General features: G+C 36.5%; 1 protein-coding gene across 1 annotated transcript; it reads left to right on the top strand.

Moving 5' to 3' along the window:
* Positions 1 to 977: 977 nt before the first annotated feature.
* Positions 978 to 19,587, top strand: LOC126724902 (uncharacterized). The gene is made up of 3 exons (XM_050429330.1): positions 978 to 1,081; positions 1,189 to 1,346; positions 17,359 to 19,587. Exons 2-3 carry the CDS (start codon positions 1,212 to 1,214, stop codon positions 19,465 to 19,467), a joined length of 2,244 nt encoding a protein of 747 aa, XP_050285287.1. The 5' UTR covers positions 978 to 1,081; positions 1,189 to 1,211; the 3' UTR covers positions 19,468 to 19,587.
* The last annotated feature ends 2,414 nt before the right edge of the window (positions 19,588 to 22,001 follow it).

Genomic DNA, 22,001 nt, shown 5'->3' with positions numbered 1-22,001 from the left:
TTCAAGGATGTAAATGGAAAGATTTCATAGGAGATGTAGCAATTAAAAGACATCCCATGTTTACCTTTATTTATATATATATATATATATATATATACACATATATAGTTTCCACTTACCACCATCAGCACTGGAGCAGCATTTTGTGTACAGAATAAGGGCAATAATTAATGCACACGACTTTAGCACAACATTATAAATGTATATACTTTATGTGCAATAACCATTATGAAATAATATTATCCTAAATATTGGGTTTTCTATTTAGAGCTTTCACATTGGTTCATGCAATTTTTTTTTTTTATCTATTTTAGTATAAGAACTTATTTTTTCTATTTTAAATATTCATTTTTCAAAATACCTCACATCAAATTATCTATTTTACACCACATTTCATTAAAATATCAAATTTTCTTGATTTTTTAAAATTGTTTCCATTTCTTCACATACTAATCATTATCTACTCTCTTTTTCATTTTCAAGATATGTCAAAGAAAAAACAATTAAATGAAAAATAAATAATGTTAATGTAAATTTACATGATGACTACAGAAAACTTGTAAATTTAAACTATTATACACAAACTTATGCAAGTTACTTTTAAGCAAAATTATATAAATTACACATTTTAACACCGACCATGTCAATGTTCTTATGCACTATGCTTCTTTTTCCATTCTTTAGAACAAATACTATAAAATAAAAGGATAGTACACATTAAACTAAATCATGGAATAATTACTTCTGGCAAAAAAAAAAGTAAAAAAAAATATTTATCATCGAATAATTACTTAATTAAAAAAAAAAAAACCTAGACTCAATCTTGTGAAGTACACCACTGCAAAAGTTTTTTGCTTTTTTTTTTTTGGCTGAATAAAGAAAAAGCTATTACTTTACGTGTCACTGACTCCAGAATCACTCTAATTGCTTATATAATATATATAAGCTATCTATAGACTGGCTTTATTACAAGCTCTATATGAAAATCACCACGCGTTGTGGCAATCCAAATAAGCACATAACTTTACACTAGCAACAACAAGAGACCCTTGTCAGTTTCGAAGATTGAAAACAAAATCTGGTAAGTGAGCTTACTTGAGTAATCAATAGCTCGTGTGTTTTATTTTGTTTTTTCCTTTTTTATTTTTTCTCATTGTTTGTTTGCTTGTTTTTTGGTACACCCTTCAGTGGCTAGCAGTTTCATTTTGACAATGAAGTTGAAGAAGGGCTTAGAGTTTTTCTCACTAAAATTGAGAAGAATTATTAGTGAACGGGAGATACAAACTATGGTTGTATATAGCCTTGCCATACAAATCATCCTCATCGTGATGGGCTACAAGAGAAAGGTTTGTTAAAAATCAATCAGTTTCTCTCTTTATATAAATTCTTTTCTAGAATTTTGTCTCTCTCCACAAACTTGATTCTCTATGTTAAATTCTCATAGTTGTCAACACGTAATTTGATTTGTGAATCGATTTTTTACTTTTTTGTCAATATCATATTGTATCATATCGTGTATTGTAAAATACACAAACACCTAATAAAAATATAAAAAATTACACATATACATATATAAAATGTATATTTGTTATAAATTTATAAAATATTCAACTAATGACCAATTTACTTATGTAATAATTTTTAATAAAGCTAACTAAAAAAATCAAATAAATATATATTTATAACATGCATATTCATATTGATTAAACCCAGAAGTGATAATATATGTTTAATTGCATCTAAGTAAATGTTACCATCATATTCATAATCTTGCAAAATTATTTTTCCATTGACATTTTTTTCATCATTATCAACATTGATATAGACATTAATATTGATACATAAACATTAATAATGATACATAGGCGGATAGAATAATGTGGGTGCATTTTAGAGTTGATTGGAAAAATTTGGGACCTTACACTATTTTACAACTGATATAAATGCTATTATAATGAAATCAATGTAAAATTATAAAGAAAGAGGTCCAAATTTTTTAAAAGAGGGGATCAAATATAAAATTTTATCAAATATACCTCTCTCTCTCTCTCTCTCTCTCTCTCTCTCTCTATATATATATATATATATATATATATACTCCGTATTTCTTAAGACTAGAGGGGCCCGGTTCCTTTGGGCCCCACCTAGTTCTATCCTTCATTTTAGTATCTATAGTGGCCGGGCTCCTTTTTCTTGTAATTCGACAATACTAACACTGAATTTTACATCTCTCTTCATTTAACTAAAATTTTTTGCACAGTACACATAAAGCTTATAAATTCTAATTTTTACGATATTTGGCCAAAAAGACTCCGAGTAGTGGAGGATTCTTTTATTTTTAAGGAAGATGATGAAGCCAGTACTCTGTACTAGGTAAATTAGCAAAGCAAGTCACGACCCACGTGACTTTAAATTTAGTTTTTTTTTATTTTATTTTTTTAATTTTTTTTTATTTTATTAATTTTTAAAGATGATTAATTTTAGTTAATCAAAAAAAAAAAAAAAAAAAGAGAGTTAAAATCTTCTTGATTTTTCTTCAAAACGAATTCATAAAAAAGCAACTACTGTTCACTTATATTTATAATTTCATAATAATATATTTGTTGTGAGACCAAATGACCAACAACTACAGTCTCTTGTTTTTTTGTTTTTTTCTTTAGGATCAACAATTATAGTTAATGTAATAAAAGAAAATAAAGACGTAAGTTTTCAAGATGGCTAGTTGAGTCCAACTTTTTTATAGTGATGGTTGTATATTGCACTCATAAAAGAAGTTTATGCCACTAATTGTTTTATTTTGAGGGTGATATTGTAATGTTAATGTTAAGAATATAAAGTGTGAGAAAGACTGAATAGTCTGTATATTGATGTGTATATAATAATGTACAATAGAGAGTCTTATATAGGCTAGATATGTGTGCAGTACAAGTAAAAGGAGTAAACTACAAGTACAATATACTGGGCTAAGCCCAATGGGCTAAACTAGTCTAAGCTATACACTAACAATTAATATGTTTAGTTACATTTTTGTACTTTTGTTTTTAAATAAGGTGAAAACTCACTTGATTTGAAATAACATTAATGTTTTTTTTGATTGGATATCATTAGTTTTTTTTTTTTTTTTTTTGTGGTGTTGGGGTGGGGGGGGGGGGGGGGGGAGATATCATTAGTTATAAACTTAATATTATTATTACTTATATATTTTTGTAATCTTAAAATTATTAATTAACTAATTATGACACCATCGATTCAACCACTAGTTTGACCCCAATTAGACCAAATAACCGAAAACCACTTCCTTTTATTGGTTTTTTAATTGGTTCAGTTTTTAAAACCATGCATTTAATTATAATTCTAAAACATTATATCTCAAAAACTTTCCTAGCTACGCAATCAAAATTAAGTGGCAAATTTTAGGATGTTTATAAACTTGGTAAAAGGCAGAGTATATTGCAAAGTTAAAGAATGACCTAATTTACCTACTAGAAGCAACTGTAAATAGGGACCTTAGGATCTCTCTCTCTCTGTTACGCTTTTTTTTTCTTTAGTGTGATCACCTAGGTGTGTCACGCACTCACGCCCAAAACCCACTTTGTGAGTTACACATGATAACGTTCGAATACCCATAAAATGTAGTTATTCTATGATAAATAAAATTTTATTCATGTTTCTAAAAGGAAAAAAAAATATTTAAATTAAATAGTTGAGATTCGTCAATGATCAATCATTTAAAGGTTAAAAGAAACTCCATAGAAATTTACAAATGACAGGTTCTTAAATTTAAAATATTCCAAAAAGTTGCTTAATGTATGACGTATCTAACATTTATTAAAAAAAAAAAAATTCTAATTATAAAATTCGGTTTAGACCCCAATATTTATTATACATCAAAAATTTCAATTAATTACCAATTATCTTAATCATGTGATCACAAGTAGTACAAGGTTGATAATTGGACAGGTTGAGTAGATTTTTGAGTAGGGCTGGGTTAGGTAGGTATGAGTTGAGTCATAAATGAATTGGGTATATAATTAACCATTTATTATCCATTTAAATATATATTACCTGCTTAACCCATTTAATTTATATAGGACACAATCCGCCCATGTATCCAATTATAAAGTTTGTATTCAAACCAATATAGGAGAAATTTTTTTACTATTAAAAGATGAATCAAATTTATTAAACTAATCCTATTATAAAAAATGTAAACAGAGAGATTATTCAACAAGAAATTTTTCTCACACATACTATGCAAAATCATTTGAGTTTTCTTCTCTGAAAATCTAAATCAAAATTTCCTCAAAACAACCAGAGCCCTGAGAGAACAAAAATAAGAACACTGAAGCTAAAACTAGCCCAACTATTTTTCCTTTCCCTCAACTTTTCTATAGGAAACAAAATAGAGGATTAGTAAAAATTAATAAATAAATCCTAAAAATTGTGAAAATTATAGAGTGATATAGATTGGTAAAGTGGATTTAGGTGGATGAGATCCAATGATGTTACTTTTCACTCCATGGACTACAAATCAGTGCGCATCATTTTGGATCTTTTTAATGTTGCTTTTGACACCATGGAGTCCAAACAGGATGTTGCCTCCATTTTAATTTGTTCTTTGATTTCCTTATTTCTGTGTGAGTGAGTGAGTTTTTTGGTTTGTTGTATCATACATACATACATACATGTGTGTGTACAGTCCACGGATATCGTTGCGCACCAGGCTCAGAACACGTTCCTAAAATGGGCTCTTCTCGCCCTCCTTACTTGCCGAACACCTAGCCCATTCCCTAGATAGGCCTGGCTCAAGTTCATGGCTTGACTAGTCATCACCTATTAGGCCGAGATCAAAAGATAATGCCTTGTGGGAATCCGCCTGCCAAGCAGCAATTGGCGCTTGGTGCAAGTTCCAAAAGAATCATGTTAGTCACGAGTAGCGGGTCCCATCTGGTTAGGAATATGGCTCAGGGGGATCCACTAACATGGGAAACACTCCTCTTATCATTACAATCCTAATAGAGACTGATGGGTGAGAGAGCGTGAGTTGGAAAAATTAAGGGAGAGAAACGTGAGTTTAGTGAGGATAAATGCATCCTGGAGAGAAAGAAGTCCGGTCTGGATTTCCTAAAAGAGGGTTGGTTAAGTTATTAAGCTCTACTGAAAGGATAGATATAATTTGTCTCTTATAGAAGCTGTGTTGTCACCTTTTGGGCCTCCCATTGTTAGATATTTTTGACCCACAATACAAATAAATTGGGGAAATCAGCCCAAAACCTTTATTCAACTGGGCTTCACCATAACAATTGGCACCGTCTGTGAGAATCTCTCACTCAGCTGAGGCCTAGAGTTGGCGTAGTAATGTCTATCATGGAGGGTCCACATGCAAATGAGGAGCCAGGGGGATTAGGGGGAAACCGATCGTGGGTCTCAAACTGGGCACTAAGGAAAATGGAGAGGGAACAAAAGAGAGAACAAGATCTTAAGTAGGATAGGCATGAAACTTGTTTGGATTCGGACAAAGTTTCCTCTCAAGGAGAATGAACTATTTCATATGTACTCGAGCCTTCATATCATAGTGATTATGAATCCAAGAAGAACGGATCCTCGAGCTTTTGTATCATAGTGAAAGGTCGGCACCAAAAAGGGGAATACAACCATGGATCCCTGAGCAACCACACAAGAGGATCTTCTCACCAAAGTCATTCTCGCTTGTTGAGGGATAGGTTAAATGAATCAAGAGAAGAACGCTCAAAGGCACCTAGAAGAAAAAGGCATAGAAGCCCTAGTGTTGCCCTCAATGCCATGAGCAGTGCTTTGAAAAGAGTGGCCCGATTACCATTCTCCGAAGAAATAAAACGTACCAAAATGCTTAGGCATTTTACTTGCCCTCCCTTTACTTTTTATGACGATAAAACTGATTTGGTAGAGCATGTAAGCCCCTATACCCAGCTCATGGCCCTCTATTTGTGGAATGACGAACTTATGTGTAAAGTGTTTCTGCCTAGCCTCGGGCCCACGACAATAAGGTGGTTCAACTGTCTGAGGAAAGGATCCACCCACAACTTTGGTGAGCTAATTCAGTAATTCGGCGCACATTTTACCACTTGCAGTCGGGCTCTCCAACCTATTAATACTCTATTATCTATGAAAAGTAGAAGTAGGGAAACTCTCCGGTCATATGCGGATCAATACTAGGATTTGTATAATGAGATTGAGGGAGGAAATGAGTAGGTGGCAGTGAGCATTTTTAGATTGGGGATATCTCAAGAATCTGAGCTAAGGGATTCACTAACCATAAGACCTGTCGAAAATATGCATCAGTTGCAGAGCAAAGGGAAGGCACTCACCACTCCTCTTTACCTAAAGGACCCCCAGGCACGAAGGCTTCCAGTAGAGAGCCTGAAGAGAAGCTAGGGAATAGAACCTAGAACAACGAGCTGAAGGAGTCAACATGGCCTTTAAAGAACCCGTGCATAAAATTCTTGAGAAGATAAAGCATGAGTCGTGCTTTCGTTGGCCCGAAAAGATGGGCGGGCACCCAACTAGGAGAAACCATAATTTATACTGTACATACCACTGAGATAAGGGACATACTACCAAACAGTGTAAGGCGTTCAAAGACCACCTTGAACAACTCGTTAAGGCTAGTCACCTGAGAGAGTTTGTGGTAGGCAAAAAGGAAGGCGCTATAAGACAGACATCAGGGAGCCGAAGAGGAGAGCAATCGCCTCCCCTTGAGATCAATGAGGTTATACATGCTGTATTAGTTGGTGTAAGTGCCAGTCAATAGAGAGGTATTATGAGCATTACTACCTAATAGGAGTATAAGACAAAGAATCGCCCTGGGAAGAAGCCAAGGATGGTTTGTTGGCAAATAGCCTTTTATGACAATGACCTTGAAGGTACATCTCAACTGCAAGACGATGCTCTTATCATTACCCTCAAGATTGGGGGTTTCCTAGTAAAAAGGGTTATCATTGACTAGGGAAGCAGGCTTGAGATAATGTACCCCGATCTTTATAAGGGTCTAGGTTTGAAGACCGAGGATCTTGGGAAGTATGATACCCCTTAGTAGGCTTTGACGGAAAAATGGTGGTACCGATGGGGCAGATTAGGCTCCTGGTAGTAGCTGAGAGGAAAGAGGTGATGGTGAATTTCATAGTCATAAATGCATTTTCCCCATACATGGCGATCTTAGCGCAGCCATGGATACATGCCATAGGAGCCTTACTGTCCACACTATATGTGAATGTTAAATTCCCCACCGAGGATGGCATTATGGTGATGAGAGGCAACCAGAAAGCAGCTTGTCAATGTTTGGTGGCCGTGATCAACCATAAAATTAAGCAAAAAGAGCAAGTAGATTTAGGCTTGTTATAGCAATTACAGTGCTCTGAGGAGCCTAATGGGACTAATAGTGCTAAAGAGCTAATTGAGGTCCATATCTTGCCCTACGAGGATAGACATTTTTGGATAGGTAGAAGCCTCTTTGTCAAGGATCGAGTGGCATTTTTGTTGGCGTTAGTCCATAATTTAGATGCATTTGCTTGGAGCCCGTACAAAGTTCCTGGCGTGGATCTGGAGTTTATAGTGCACAAGCTGAATGTGGATCCCTATTTCCACCTAAGATGCAAAAACTGAGGTGAGCCGCCCGACACTACACAGAAGTAGTGAAAGTGGAAGAGGAGAAATTAAAGCCAACTAGGGCTATTAAAGAGGTATTTTATCCAGACTGGTTAGCTAATAAAGTGGTAGTAAAGAAAAAGATCGGGAAGTGAAGAGTCTGCATTGATTTTACTGATCTTAATTGAGCATGCCCTAAGGATCCTTACCCTGTATTGAAAATTGACCAGCTGGTAGATGCAGCGTATAGTCATCGGAGAATGAGTTTCTTGGACGTCTTTCAAGGGTATCACTAGATTGCCCTGACCCCCAAAGACTAGGAGAAGACGTCATTCATCTCTCCCGAAGGCAACTACCATGTCATGCCTTTCAGGTTAAAGATTGTGGGGCAATGTATCAACGAATGATCACCCATATGTTTAGAGATAAGATTGGTAAAACAGTGGAGGTATATATTGAGGACATGATTGTTAAGAGTAAAACGCCCGAGGAGCATGTACAAAATCTAGCCGAAGTATTTGAGATTTTGAGGCATCGCAAACTACGCCTCAATGCCAGTAAATGGGGTCTGGGAAATTCCATGGGTATATGATAACCTGCAGGGGTATTGAGGTCAATCTTGATTAGATCAGGGCGATCAAACAACTTAGTTTGCCCAATAATCCAAAGGAGGTGCAGAAACTCATAGGGATGCTTGCAGCCTTGAACCATTTCGTCTTAAGATTGGTTGGCAGGTTTAGACCCTTCTTTCAACTGCTCAAGAAATGGAAAGGGTTTACGTGGACTTCGAAGTGCGATGAAGCATTCCAAAGCTTAAAGAAAAACTTGGTCAGTCCACCTATTCCATCAAGCCCTGAGCTAGGGGAGGATCTCTATGTGTATTTGGTAGTGTCCGATCATGCTATGAGCATAGTGTTAATAAGGGTTTAGGAGGGAATACAAAAGCCGATGTATTACGTCAGCAAGACCATGGTAGATTCAGAGACTCGATATCTTTTGTTGGAGAAAAGGACACTTGGTCTAGCACATGCCACTAGAAAGCTACCGCATTACTTCTAGTCTCACGTAGTGTACGTTTTGACCAAACACCCCCTGTAAGCTTTGTTATGGGGGTATAATTTCATGGGAAGAATAGCTAAATGGAAGACTAGACTTAGGTCCTTTGATGTTAGGTACAAGCCAAGGAATGCCATTAAGGGGCAAATGTTGGCAAATTTTATGTCTAAGTTCACCCTGACTGTTGATGATGGATGGGGAATTTGCAAAATTTCAATTCGGCCATGGCAGATATATGTAGACGAAGCTTCTAATGCGCATGAGGCGGGAATAGGAATTATGCTAGAATCCCCAGAATGAATAAAATTGGAACGATCGCTTAGGTTGGGTTCTTCAGGCCTCCAACAATGAAGCCAAATATGAAGCATTATTGGCCAATCTCTGAGCAGCCAAGTCTTTAGATGCCATAGGGGTGGAAGTGTATTCAAACTCTTAGTTCATAGTAAACCAAGTCGAAGGGAGCTTTGGAGAAAAAGACCTACGAATGGCTGAATACCTCAAGTTGGCAAGCTCATTACTGAAAGTTTTTGATAGGGAAAAGGTAGCCCAAATTTCTAGAGGACAAAATAGCCATGCAGACTCTCTGGCCACCCTTGCTTCATCCATGGAGGATTGCATACCCCAGATTATTTGGGTTGAAGTAGTAGACCAACTGAGTATTGACTGATAATGTTGTGTGGCGGCAGCTTCTGCCGTTGTGCCGAGCTAGATGGATCCTATTGTATCATTCATCATAGATGGATAACTCTTGTGCAACCCAAGGGAAGGTGATAAGATATGAAGGAAGTTTGCTAGATTTTGGTTGTCAGAGGAGAAGAGATTGTACCGACAATCTTTTGGAGGACCATACATTTTATGTTTGCATCTAGACGCTATGGAAGGATTACTCACCGAATTGCATGAGGGGATTTGTGGGAACCATACGTGAGATTGGTCACTTGCCCACCAAGCGATGACCTAAGGATTTTGGTGGTCGAACATGCAAAGAGATGCTGCATGTGACCAATGTCAGAGACATGCACCAAACATCCATTAACCTGGAAGGAGCCTTAACCCGATATCCAGTCCTTAGGCTTTTGCTCAATGGGGGTTGGATATCGTGGGACCATGCTCTCCGGCAACTAGAAACAGGAGGTTTGTGATAGTTGCTACTAATTACTTCACCAAGTGGGTGGAAGCCAAAGCTCCAACGAATATCCTGGACGTTGATGTAAAGAAATTTGTTAAAGTGCTGGACACTTTAATCTCAATTAACGAACTGTAGTTTGACAGCAAGGCATTCAAGAAGTATTGTAGTGATCTCGGAATCAAAAATAGGTACTCAACTCTAGCGTATCCCTAGAGTAACAAACAAGCTGAAGCGACAAATAAAGCCATTGTCAACGAGTTAAGAAGAGATTGGATAGGGCCAAAGGAAAGTGGGTTAAAGAGCTGCCCAATGTGTTATGGGCATACCAAACCACCCCTAGGAGGTCTACCAGCAAGACGCTTTTTTCTCTATCTTTTGGAATAGAAGCGGTAATACCTATGTAGGTAGGCTTGTCGAGCATGAGGGTTGCTAGTTTCTCCCAGAACACAAATAATACGATCATGACTCAGCAATTAGACCTTTTAGAAGAGAACAGGGTGATGGCATCCATCAGATTAGTTGATTACTAGTAGAGGCTAGCCTAGGGATACAATCAAAACATGAAACCAATGGAGTTTGTCGTCAGGGACCTTGTATTATGAAAGGTAGTAGGGAGCATGAAGGGTCGTATCGAGTAACAGCGGTTGTAGGAGTTGAACCATACTACCTAGAAGATATGGAAGAATGACCTCTCTTTTGACAATGGAATGAAAGCAACTTACAAAAGTTCTTCCACTAAGGGATGCCATTGTCTTCGAGTACTTAATGTATTCCCCGATGTAAATAAAAAATAGTGTGTAATGAACTAACTTATGTATATTTGTACAAACTATGCATAGGATAGGATTGTGTCAGTTTCGAAGGTATGAAATTTCCACGAACGAGGAACGCAATACAAGATAGAAGCCTAGCCTCGGCTTGACTCCGGTCACTAACCAGGTGTAGCTTGAATCAAATCATAAAATACGGGCGTATCCTTGGCACAATCCAAAGTACCCCACAGAATCACTTGTTTTATTTGTTTTGTATGAAGGCTGTCTTTAATATCGAACACACACTTTGTCCTTATTATCATTAGGCCATCAAACTTAGAGTAATAAAAAATATAGGGCGGGGGGGGGGGGGAATATTCAAGGGAAGCAATCAAATTGTGAAAACTCAATAAGTGTATAAGTTAACTCAAAAGAGAAATTACTTTATTAATGTTTTGAACATAAAATAAAAACATCATCATAAAGGGCAATCTAAGCTAAAAACAAAAGATAATACTCGTCTACAGGTCAAAATTCTATTTGGTGGCTATAGGAATCATGTTTGCACCCTGGATGGTAGTTGGTTGGAGATGATGAGGGCCTTGTTTAATGGCAGGAGTAGCATTTGAACTCTCTACGATTGATGGTTACTCAGGTTCATGTGTCTACTTAGCAAAGGGAGTAGGACCGAGAGGGACGTGACTTGGGTGAGTAGTAGAGATCTAAGCAGCAATAGGAAGATTGGGATTCTCAACGACCACTAAGTTTGCATCAGCTGTGTGGGCTTCTATCTCTTCCAAAATTTGTTGAAAGTTGGGGCTCTCCTCTTTTGGGAACACTGGCAGGGGAATGTTCGACAAATCTGCCATGAGGAAGACTTAGGGAGAGGAATGGCATTTGCAAGAGCGATCCATGGGTGTATGCAACAATGCTGGGACATATTTAAAATGTTATACATAAGATAATTGAGGGAAGTACTTACAGCGATAGAATGCCACTTTAGATTGAGGGAGAGCTCCTCATCAACGGTGTCTTCCCAAAAGCGAATGTCATTAATAAGCAGTAGGGCTTTCCTAAAATTGTTTGCCATGTGGCCTCCTTCTCCATTCCTCTATGTCATAAGGAATGTCATGGAAGGAAGTAGCCTCTCACCAGAGTGAGAGAATGTTTATACCCTGGAAAAGGAAGGTTAAATGGCGAGGCTCCTTCGGTCCTAACAACAGGTGAAGGGATGGTTGGCTCTTCAGCAACCATATTTTGCTGGGGTGCTGCAGGGACCAATGTGATCGAAGTGATGACTCCAAGCTGAGTGTCAACCTACTCTACTTGGATGTTAGCTCCCTTTTGCCTCTTGCATGTACAGGGTGGGGTCCCAATTGGGATTCGAGATATGCGTAAGGTAGGCGGTGTGGGCAGAGCAGATGTTTGCCCCCTGGAAGCCCAGGTTGCAAGGATGTACCAAGCCGACTACACAGTCCTTCTTTGAACCATGTTGTTGTTTGGTTCCACTTCTTCAACATCACCCATAGGTTAGTGTCGAAGTTCTGCCCGGAAGACTGTCTCCTAAACTGTCGTTATAGGGCTCTAGGAAATTTGTCTTTCTTTTGCAAGGACCTTGTTGTCGAGCTTCATCCTCTGAGATGTTCGGCAGAAATCTCTTTAGTCATACATCGATATATGTTGGAAGGGGATGCTTGGCCAAGAAGGCTACCCTGGGGTCCTGAAAGCTAGTGTAGGAAGGGATGCGACCAATGATAAGGTGTGAGGCTCAAAGCTGCCCGTTACTATGGACAAACACCTCAGAGCATAAAATCCAGTTTAAGTCTCAAACTTCAACTAAACTTAAGTATGGCTTTGAGCATTGAGAACTTGCTTGAGTAATAGGGTCAAATAGGTCAACATGAAAAGTAAAATATAAGCAATAAGATAAATGATATAAAAATACACATTCAAATAAATACGACAAAATAGTAAAAAACAAGCACAGTAGACTTTTTAGGGGTACCGACTTGCATTAACGGGTGATGTCAGGCATGTAAGTTGATCGCTGAGCCAATTTCCCTACACCCTTATGTACTCCCCTTGTGAATTCCTATTGGAGCCTAGCAAGTATGATATTAACCTTATTCGAGGGTCCCGAACTTGAAGATAATACCCATTAACAACACTACCACAATAGTTGTATAGGAAATTAATGTCATGGCATGTAAATTTTAGGTTGTAAAGCCTATTTAGTTAGCTGACGCAACCAACTACCCTATTGAAGTTTGGCAGACATTGGTCGGGGCAAATACCATAAAACCTAATGGTGCATAATAGTAACAGATCTAGAGGGAATCTCACTCCACCTTTTAGGACTACCATTAGGGGGATAAATTTACTGTGGGCACTCTCTTATCCTCTATGTCTCCTTTTACACAGTACTCAATATGTACGTCCTCGGCAATGACATATCTAGCCTTGAAGGCTATCATGGCTTCCTCAGTATCGACAAAGTGGGTAAAACTCATAACTAGAGAAAACAAAAGGAATAAATGAGGCAATAGGAAGAAGAAGACTTATAGATGGATGGGCTTTCTTAGTAAGAAGAGAGTTCTTAGAGAAGAGAGAGAGTTGGGGACTGGAAAGGCTCTAGATTGAAGCTTAAGGAGAAAAAATGAAGTAGAGAAAGTGAATCTAAAGGAACTAGGTGATATTTATAGGGGTAAGGGTAGTAAATGCTTTGTGTGGGAAAATTAATAACTGCTCCAATCCAATATCTCATGCACGCCTCGGTATCTAAATGGATAGATAATTCTGGCCGCTGATCTTGATAGATGGTCTTGCACGCGCGTAAAGCACAGGCTGTCAAATCTGGTGCCTTTATTGCCTAAAGGTTGGAGTCCCCGAGAAGCAATAGTTATATCATGCATGATCCCCTATTATACCAAGAGCATACCCACGATCTCATTCCTATGGTATAAAAGTGGGATTGTGAGAGGTTGCTGTATGGTCCATGAATATCGGCACACACCAAGCTCAGGACATGTTCTTGAAATGGGCCCTTCCCACCCTACTTACTTACTGAACACCTAGCCCATTTCCTAAACAGGCCCGACCTAAGCTTATGGCTTGACCGAGCATCACTTATTAGGCCGAGATCAAAAGATAATGTCTTAGGGGAATTCACTCGCCGATCATCAATTGGCACTTGGTGCAAATTCCATGAGAGTCACACTAGTCACGAGTAGTGAGTCCCATTTCGTTAGGAATATGGCTTAGAGGGACCCACTAACATGCGAAACACTCTTTTCATCATTACAATCTCACTAATAGAGACTGATGGGTGAGAGACTGGGGGTTGGAATATTTAGGGGAGAGAAACACGAGTGTAGTGAGGATAAATACATCTTGGGGAGATAGAAGTCCAACCCAGATTTCCTAAAAGAGGGTCGGTTATGCTGTTAAGTTCTACTGAAAGGTTATATATCATTTGTCTCTTATAGAAGCTGTGTCACCATCATTTGGTTCTCCCATTGTTGGATATTCTTGACCCACAATACACATAAATTGGGGAAATTAGCCCAAAACCTTTATTCAGCTAGGCTTCACCACCACAATATATATATATATATATATATAGAGAGAGAGAGAGAGAGAGAGAGAGAGAGGTGTAGATTTTGTCTTGTTTGGTAGCTAAGAAATCACATGACAAAATGAGGGAGAAAATTCTCATTTAGACATAATTGGCAACTAGCAAAACAAATGATGTCTGTGGTTGGTCCAAATATGAAATAAACATTTGTCAACATAATTGTTGTGAAAAGTATCAATTGCACACTAAATGAATTCTCTAAAGTTTAAATCTTCTCAAGATTAATCTCTCTTACAAAAATCAAGTATCTTATCTTTTAAATCTGACATTAATATACTTTAACCTAGGATGATAAACCTAAAGTTGTACCAAATAAATGAAACTATGGTGGCCACAATGTAATTGAACTCCACCTTGGGTTAAATTAAGCTCTCTAATTATTCCTTTCAACCATAGTGCATATTTTATGTAAAGTTGTGATTTTTAACTATATTTTGTTAGCTTTAATTCCGTATCAAATTTGATTATATTCTGTCAGTATTTTCTATGTATGCTTGTGGGATTTAATTTAAGGGTTGAGTGTGAGAGTTTGGTGAAGATTTGTAATGAAAAGTGAAGTTTGAGACTAGCTCACAACTAGCTCATGAGTGGACAATCCGAGAAAGGCCACGTGAGAAGCATATGTTGGAAGCTAAATAGTCAAGTGTTAGGAGGCATTTCGCGAGTCAATTCGTGACTGGACCAAGTCATGAGTGACTTGCAAAACTCTCTATTTGGCTGTTTTTAAATGTGCCTTCCTCATATCTTTATCCACAATATAGAAGCCCTCATACCCATGAAATTGTAAGGAGACTTTTAGAGAGAAAACCCTAGCAATACACTTGAGAGTTGGAGATTGTAAACCCACAATCATCTACACAATTTCTTTTAGTTTTCCTCTACTCCTACCTCTCCAATTACAAATCCTTGAGAGGTTTATAGCCCAACACTTACCTTAACCAATCTGAGTATTGAGAGAAGTTTTGGTGTGTGTGGGAAGCATTGGAAGAAGCCATTGATTGGCAGATGCAATTTAGAGCTAATTGCGGGATTTGGGTAACTAGTGAAGACAAGACTCGGTAAAGTCTATTGGTAGTTGGAACTTGGAAGGTTCAAGTATAGTGGGTAGATTAGGCTTGGAGGATCTTTTTGATATCTTTGTTCTCCAACTTTATTTACTAGTAGATCATTTCGGCTTGAAGGGCCGCGGAGAGGTTTTTTGCCAAGTACTGAGGTTTCCTCTTTGATAACACATCTCGGTGTTATCTTGTGTTTGTATCTCTCTTCTTTTACTTTTTGTGGTTTACATATATTGTTTATTGTTTATGTTTATGCACTAGAGAGTTGTTCCGGTTTATTGCATTTCATTTGCTCTTATTCTGTACTTAGTTAAGTAGAATAAAAGCAATTTAACCGTAAGTTTAAAATTTAGGGTCTAAACAAGCAATAGTGTTTTGCACTATTTGAGCTTCCAATTTACAACTTTAGCTACTAACATGTATTTGAGCTTCAATAGTAGTCATGGCTACTAAGAATTGTTTTGTGAATCTCCAACAAATTGGCCCTCCTAACATTGTAAACATATAACCTATAGTAGACCTCTAGTCATCCACTGAATTAGTCCTATAGTCTCGCAAACAAGATTCCATGTTCTTGGGTTTGCCACGTTTGCCGGGTTATTACTCCACAACACTAAAATATGGGATCTTTAGTAATGATCCAAGGAATATATTTGCGCTTATACTCAAAATGGACTAATCTAGTTATAATTAAGGCTCTTTTTAGTGGTTAATAATATTCAAATCAACCTAGTACTCAAGACACACCCACGAAACACTCAATTAAATAAAAAATATGGGGCATCACAACTTTGACATCATGACATGCCTTCAATTTTTTTTTGTCGTTCTTCAGTCACCGATTAAAAGATAATCTAAAGTGATTCAGCAGTGGTACAAGCTTGCATGTTAATATTTTTAAGCACCTTTTTGATGTAATTCTTGTGATACAACAATCGCTTTCTTGCTTCTCTACCCTACGAATGTCCATACCTAAAAAATGTTTTAGCAGTACGCAAGTCTTTCTTGACAAACTTCTCGCACATCAAAGACTTTAGCTTGTCAACCTCAAACATGCTCTTAACAATAGTTAACATATCATCCATATACATTATAAGAAAAATATAGAAATCAAACCTCTTATACCACTTTCTCGGATACTGCTTGAGCCCATAAACTGACTTCTTTAATTTGCATACAAGATTCTTTATAATTGGTTGCGTGAACTTGTTTGGTGGCTCCATGAAGATCTCTTCTTTCAAATTCCCATGAAGGAATGTTGACTTCACATCCATTATGAATAAATATTTGTCAACTTATTTGTTGGGTATACGACACAGTTTGGGTTCACGTTTGCTGTGTTTTAAGTTTTTGCGTTTTCCTTCTTTTTTTTTTCTTTTTTTTTTCACGCCTTTTCCCCTAACAGACAGTACTGTTCATGTATGGTACATGAACAGTAGCCGCAATTTTTGACCGGTCTTCCGTGAGCAGTGCATCCGTGCACTGTTCATGGACCCACAAATTTCATTTTTTATCAATTTTTTCATTAAAAATGAGTCCCACAGTACTATTCACACATTTAAAATTTATTTTGCTACAGTGTTTTCAGTTTTCAGTTTTCAGTTTTAGCAAAATAAGTTCTATCCAAACAAACCCTACATGTCTAAGTGAAGTCTCATATTAAATTATAATAAAAAGAGTAACTTGTTAATATAAATATTTGAACCGAAACTTATAGATTTAAAGCTTTTGGGTTAATTAGAGGTCAAATATGTTATATTAATTATACAATTGGACCATTGCACATTCTTGATGCGATGGTCACTTTATAAGTATAAGTTTTTGTAGGATGTGGGAAGTAAGGATTGGGGTTCGAGTCTCCAGAAAGAAGTTTTTACACACATATATACTTAGATTAAACTAAAATAGAATTTTTATCTTGTAAAAAAATTAAAAAAAAAAAAAAAAAAAACCTATACAACCGGAACCTGCCCCATGTGTTCTCTGTCCAATAGTATTTAAAAAAAAAAAGGAAAAAAAAAAGCATTACTCTTTACTTTTTAAAGTTTGTTTTGTTCTTTAAATAAAAAGTATCTTTGCTCTTATCAAGTTTTTCTGTTCAACAAGGTTTCCAACAGCAACAAACTTGTCCTCCTTCTGTGGGTTGCCTACCAATTAGCAGGATGGTTCGCAACTGTATCGCTGAGTATAATCTCCAACCATTTCGCACCTGACACCAAAGACCCGAAGTTTTCCATAGCAGCATTCTGGGCTCCATTTTTTCTCTTGCACCTTGCTGGTCCAGACACCATTACAGCGTACTCCTTGGAAGACAATGCATTGTGGCGGAGGCAGGCTCTGACTCTAGTTGGCCAAGTAGGAGTGACTATCTTTATCATCTTTAGAGCCTGGGCAAATGAGCTGCTGAATTTTCTGGCAGTTGTGATGTTGATTCCTGGGTTAATCAAGATTGGGGAGAGAATCTGGGTTCTGAGGTCTGGAAGCAGTGAAAACTTTAAAGCAACCACACTTCGTAGTCCTGATCCAGGTCCCAATTATGCTAGATTCATGGAAGAATACCAATCAAAGAAAGACGAGGGGTTATACGTCACATCAGATACGTTGATTGAAGCTCGTTTTGTATCAGATATTTTCCTTCCTATGCAAAAAAATTGTAAAATCCCAGATGCAGCCATTCTTCAACGGGCCTATATAATGTTCCAGACTTTCAAGCAGCTATTTTCAGATCTCATACTGAGCATCCAAGATATAAAGAATAGCCAATCCTACTTTCAGAAAGTTTCGTTTGAAGAAGCTTTTAAAGTGATTGAGGTTGAGCTAGGATTCATGTACGATGTGTTTTATACAAAGGCTTTCTTGGTTTATTCTCTAAAGCCTGGTTGTTTTCTACGTCTTACTAGTTTCTGTTCTACCTTGGTTGTACTTTTGGTTTTCTCGACTGTAGGTGACAACAAGCACCTTTACACACTAGGCGACAGAGTCATCACTTATGTATTGCTGTGTGGAGCCATCTCGCTAGAAATATATTCAGTGTTGATAATGTTTACCTCGGACTGGTCAATGCATTGGCTTAGTAAGCATGAGAATGCAATGGTGGATCTCTTGTATAGAGCAATTTCAGTGATTTCATCAATTCCATTTTTGGCTCGGAAAAAGAGGTGGCGAAATAAAATGGGACAATACAATCTAATAAAATATTGCATGGAATGCAAGCCAGCCAGGTGTGGTCTTATCCAGAGGTTCTTATTCTACCATGAAATGTTAGAGAAGAATCGGTACCAAGAGCTTAAGGAGGTTTCTCAGGATTTGAAGAAATTGATATTTCAGCATCTTCTAGAGAAATCAAGGAGTGCCAAAGATCTCAAGCCTTGCACGGAATTATGTGCTTGTAGGGGGGACCGGGTTCTTAAAAAGTCGAAATGCTCTGATTGCATCAGAAAAGAAGAAAGTAAAAAACACCATGAGAAGGTTCTAAAATATTCGAAATGCTCTAATTGCATCAGAAAAGAAGAAAGTAAAATATTCCATGAGACAGTGGAGGAAGAATCTGATCATGTTGATAAAGATGCAAAATGTTTGAATGAAAGAGACAGAAAATATCGTAATATACTCCAAGAGAGCGTCGAGGTAGAATTTGACCAAAGCATTCTTCAGTGGCATATTGCAACAAGCCTATGTTATAATGTTGATCAAAACACACACCAAAACACTAGTTGTCAAAATCATCGTGAGGCCAGCAAGTTGTTATCAGACTATATGTTATATCTTCAAGTCATGCGTCCTATCATGCTGCCCAATGGGATTGAACAGATCAGGGTCCAAGATACATTGGCCGAGGCTAAAATATTTTTTGAAGAAAGAAAGTCTGTATCTGATGAAATCCAAGCATCGAAAAAGTTACTTGTAGTGAATACTGATATTCCTCCATCTGTTGTGAAAGGAGACAGAAGCAAGTCAGTGCTATTTGATGGATGTCGACTTGCTAAATCTTTGCAATGCCTGGAGATTGATAAGAAGTGGGAATTGGTAAGTGATGTATGGATTGAAATGATGTGTTATGCTGCGACTAAGTGTCGATGGAACCATCATGCTCAGCAGCTCTGTCGAGGGGGAGAGTTTTTCACTCATTTGTGGCTTCTTATGGTACATCTTGGTATAACTGAGCAGTTTCAAATTTCAAAAGGCCATGCAAGGGCTATGCTGGTTATACAGTGAAAAAGCTTTTATGATATGCGAAAGTGCTCTTATTTCCAAAATAATGCATTAACAGTATATATATATTTTTTTTTAATAATAAATTGTTTATGTTGAATACGATGTCTCTTTAAGCGTATATTATCCTCTAATTCCATTCCTTGAGAATTTATTATACTTTCTCTATCAATAAAAATTTACTGTTCCAGGGATTTCTCTATATATTCTTTACGGATTGAATTATGAACCCTACTAATTATTAGGTTTTCGTCCAGCTAAAACAAGCTCTAACCATAACATGTTTCTTATCTTGTCTCATCTAAACATTCAGTAATGTTAAAGAATGAATGTCTATTGTATTGAACTATGTGAAACACTATATAAGTAACTGCCTCTATATAGTTAGAGCAATTGCATCAGTCTAACTAAATTTTTCTGTTTATTTTACACTAAGATGTAAGAACCTACTTTTTTTATATTACACTATCACTTTTCTAAAAAAGCAGCATCAAATTTCTAATTCTAAAAATTTATTTCAATATAATATTTGTTTTTTATCTTTTTTTATTACATTTTCAACCTTCTCTCTCCATCTCCCTCACAACTACCACCACTGGCCACCACAAGACATATAGTGGCCATTGCCACGACCACCACCACAAGGCATATAACACCATATCAGACATGTTGAAGCAAACCCCAAACCATGCCTTACACCCATAGCAACATGTACAAAACACAAATCCAAGGAAATCTCAAATCAAATCCACCACACCCATTCAAATATCATATTCACAAAAACCAAATACATTTGAAATCAAAATCTAAAACAAGCACATAAAAGGAACATCAAATCTTAACAACCAAATCTAAATCCCCAAACCCACAAGTTAAACAAAGAGAATTTATCTCCCCAAACCCACTGATCAAATAAAGAGAAAATAGAAGAAAAATGCCAATAACCATTGCCGTATATCATCGTGGTTGTGGTTGTTGGCTTCAATTGTCACTAAACCCAATGCAAAGCAAATAAAGGGAGCAAGATTGAACGAGAGTGGGTGAGATCGGAGTGGCTTTGCGGAGAGGAATGAAGAAAATCACGATGGTAATGGCCAGTGGCATGCAGCGCTGTGAGAGGACCAGTAGTGAGAGAGGGAAATTGAGAGAAAAGTGAGAGTCAGTTTCTGAGATAGAAAGAGAGAGAAAGAGACAGTAGTGAGGCTGTGAGGGTTCCAATGTAGGGATAGAGAAAAAATGAATAAAATATTATTTATAAAACTACAGTAACTGTGTATATTTACATGACTACTTTTGCAAATGTATATATTTACACATTTACATGTTGGTGTGATTGCTCTTAGAGGCACATAGTTTTGACTGTTGTATGGTAGAATGTTGTAAAATTAAATAATTTTTTTTTCTCTTTTTCTCTCCTATATCCTCCCCCTCTTAACTTTTTTCTTTTCTCTCTTCTCTCACATAGGCAACAGAATTGATGTGCATTAAATAACAATTGCTACAGTACAATTTTTTAAGGACAAAGTTTGGCTACAAAATTAGTTGTAGCCTTAAACTACAACCTTAATCAATATCTTTTTATTGGAGGCAAATTTTGACAAATCCACCATTGGATTACATCTTCTTCTTATATATTTCATACTTGTAAAATTTCTAGAAAATTAAAGATTAATAGTTATGTCATTAATAAATTATTTAAATTACAAGTTTTTGTAATTTACAATTATGCATAAAGTATAAATTTACAGATCATATAGTAAATAATATTCGATTGACACAAAATTTAACATGTGTGTTAAGCGCATAAAGGACAAGCAATTCAGTAGTTAAATTTTTGAAATATGTAATAATTTTTATTTTATTGAGTAAGGTTGTTACTTTAGGCTATAACCAATTTTGTAGCTAAACTTTGTCATTTTTTTAATATAGCTGTTATTTATTTATTTATTTATTTTTATTTATATAAATTTTAACTTGGTGTAATGTTCAAATAGAATATCTTATGTATAGTGTATTGTAAAATAATGTGCTAAAATTTATAAAGTAAGTTTTGGTAGAGTAAAATAGCATTTGACATAACATGCCTGACGCTAGTGCTCTAATGCATCCCGTAGTGAAAAAAGATGCTACAACTGCTCATTAAAATGAACCCTGCTCATAATGTTTTGAAATCCACTACTCCAACGTCTCATCTAGTCATCAAAATATTTTCAAATGACAACAATTTCCCCTAGATTTCACCAATCACCACTGAACACCATGAACGTGCCAAAAAAACAACTTTAGGGGAAATGGGTATTTGCCCTTAATTTAAAAACTATGCAGTAAAATGTTTCTGTTTTAGAAATATTTTGCAAAATGCCCCTATTTTTTAAACTTGATTTTAACAAAATTGAGTTCTATGTAAAACTCAATATCTTCAAAATCAATTTCAATGCATATTTTTAAGTGGAACTCAACATTAGTAATGTCGAGTTTGATAGGCCAAGAATGGATTGACCTCTTGTGATAAATTAATCAATTAATTTAGTCAAGTT

Source organism: Quercus robur, chromosome 5, assembly GCF_932294415.1.
Source record: "Quercus robur chromosome 5, dhQueRobu3.1, whole genome shotgun sequence".
NCBI classification, from domain to species: domain Eukaryota; kingdom Viridiplantae; phylum Streptophyta; class Magnoliopsida; order Fagales; family Fagaceae; genus Quercus; species Quercus robur.
Note: the sequence above shows the minus strand (reverse complement) of the source record. Positions and strands in the feature narration are given on the sequence as shown.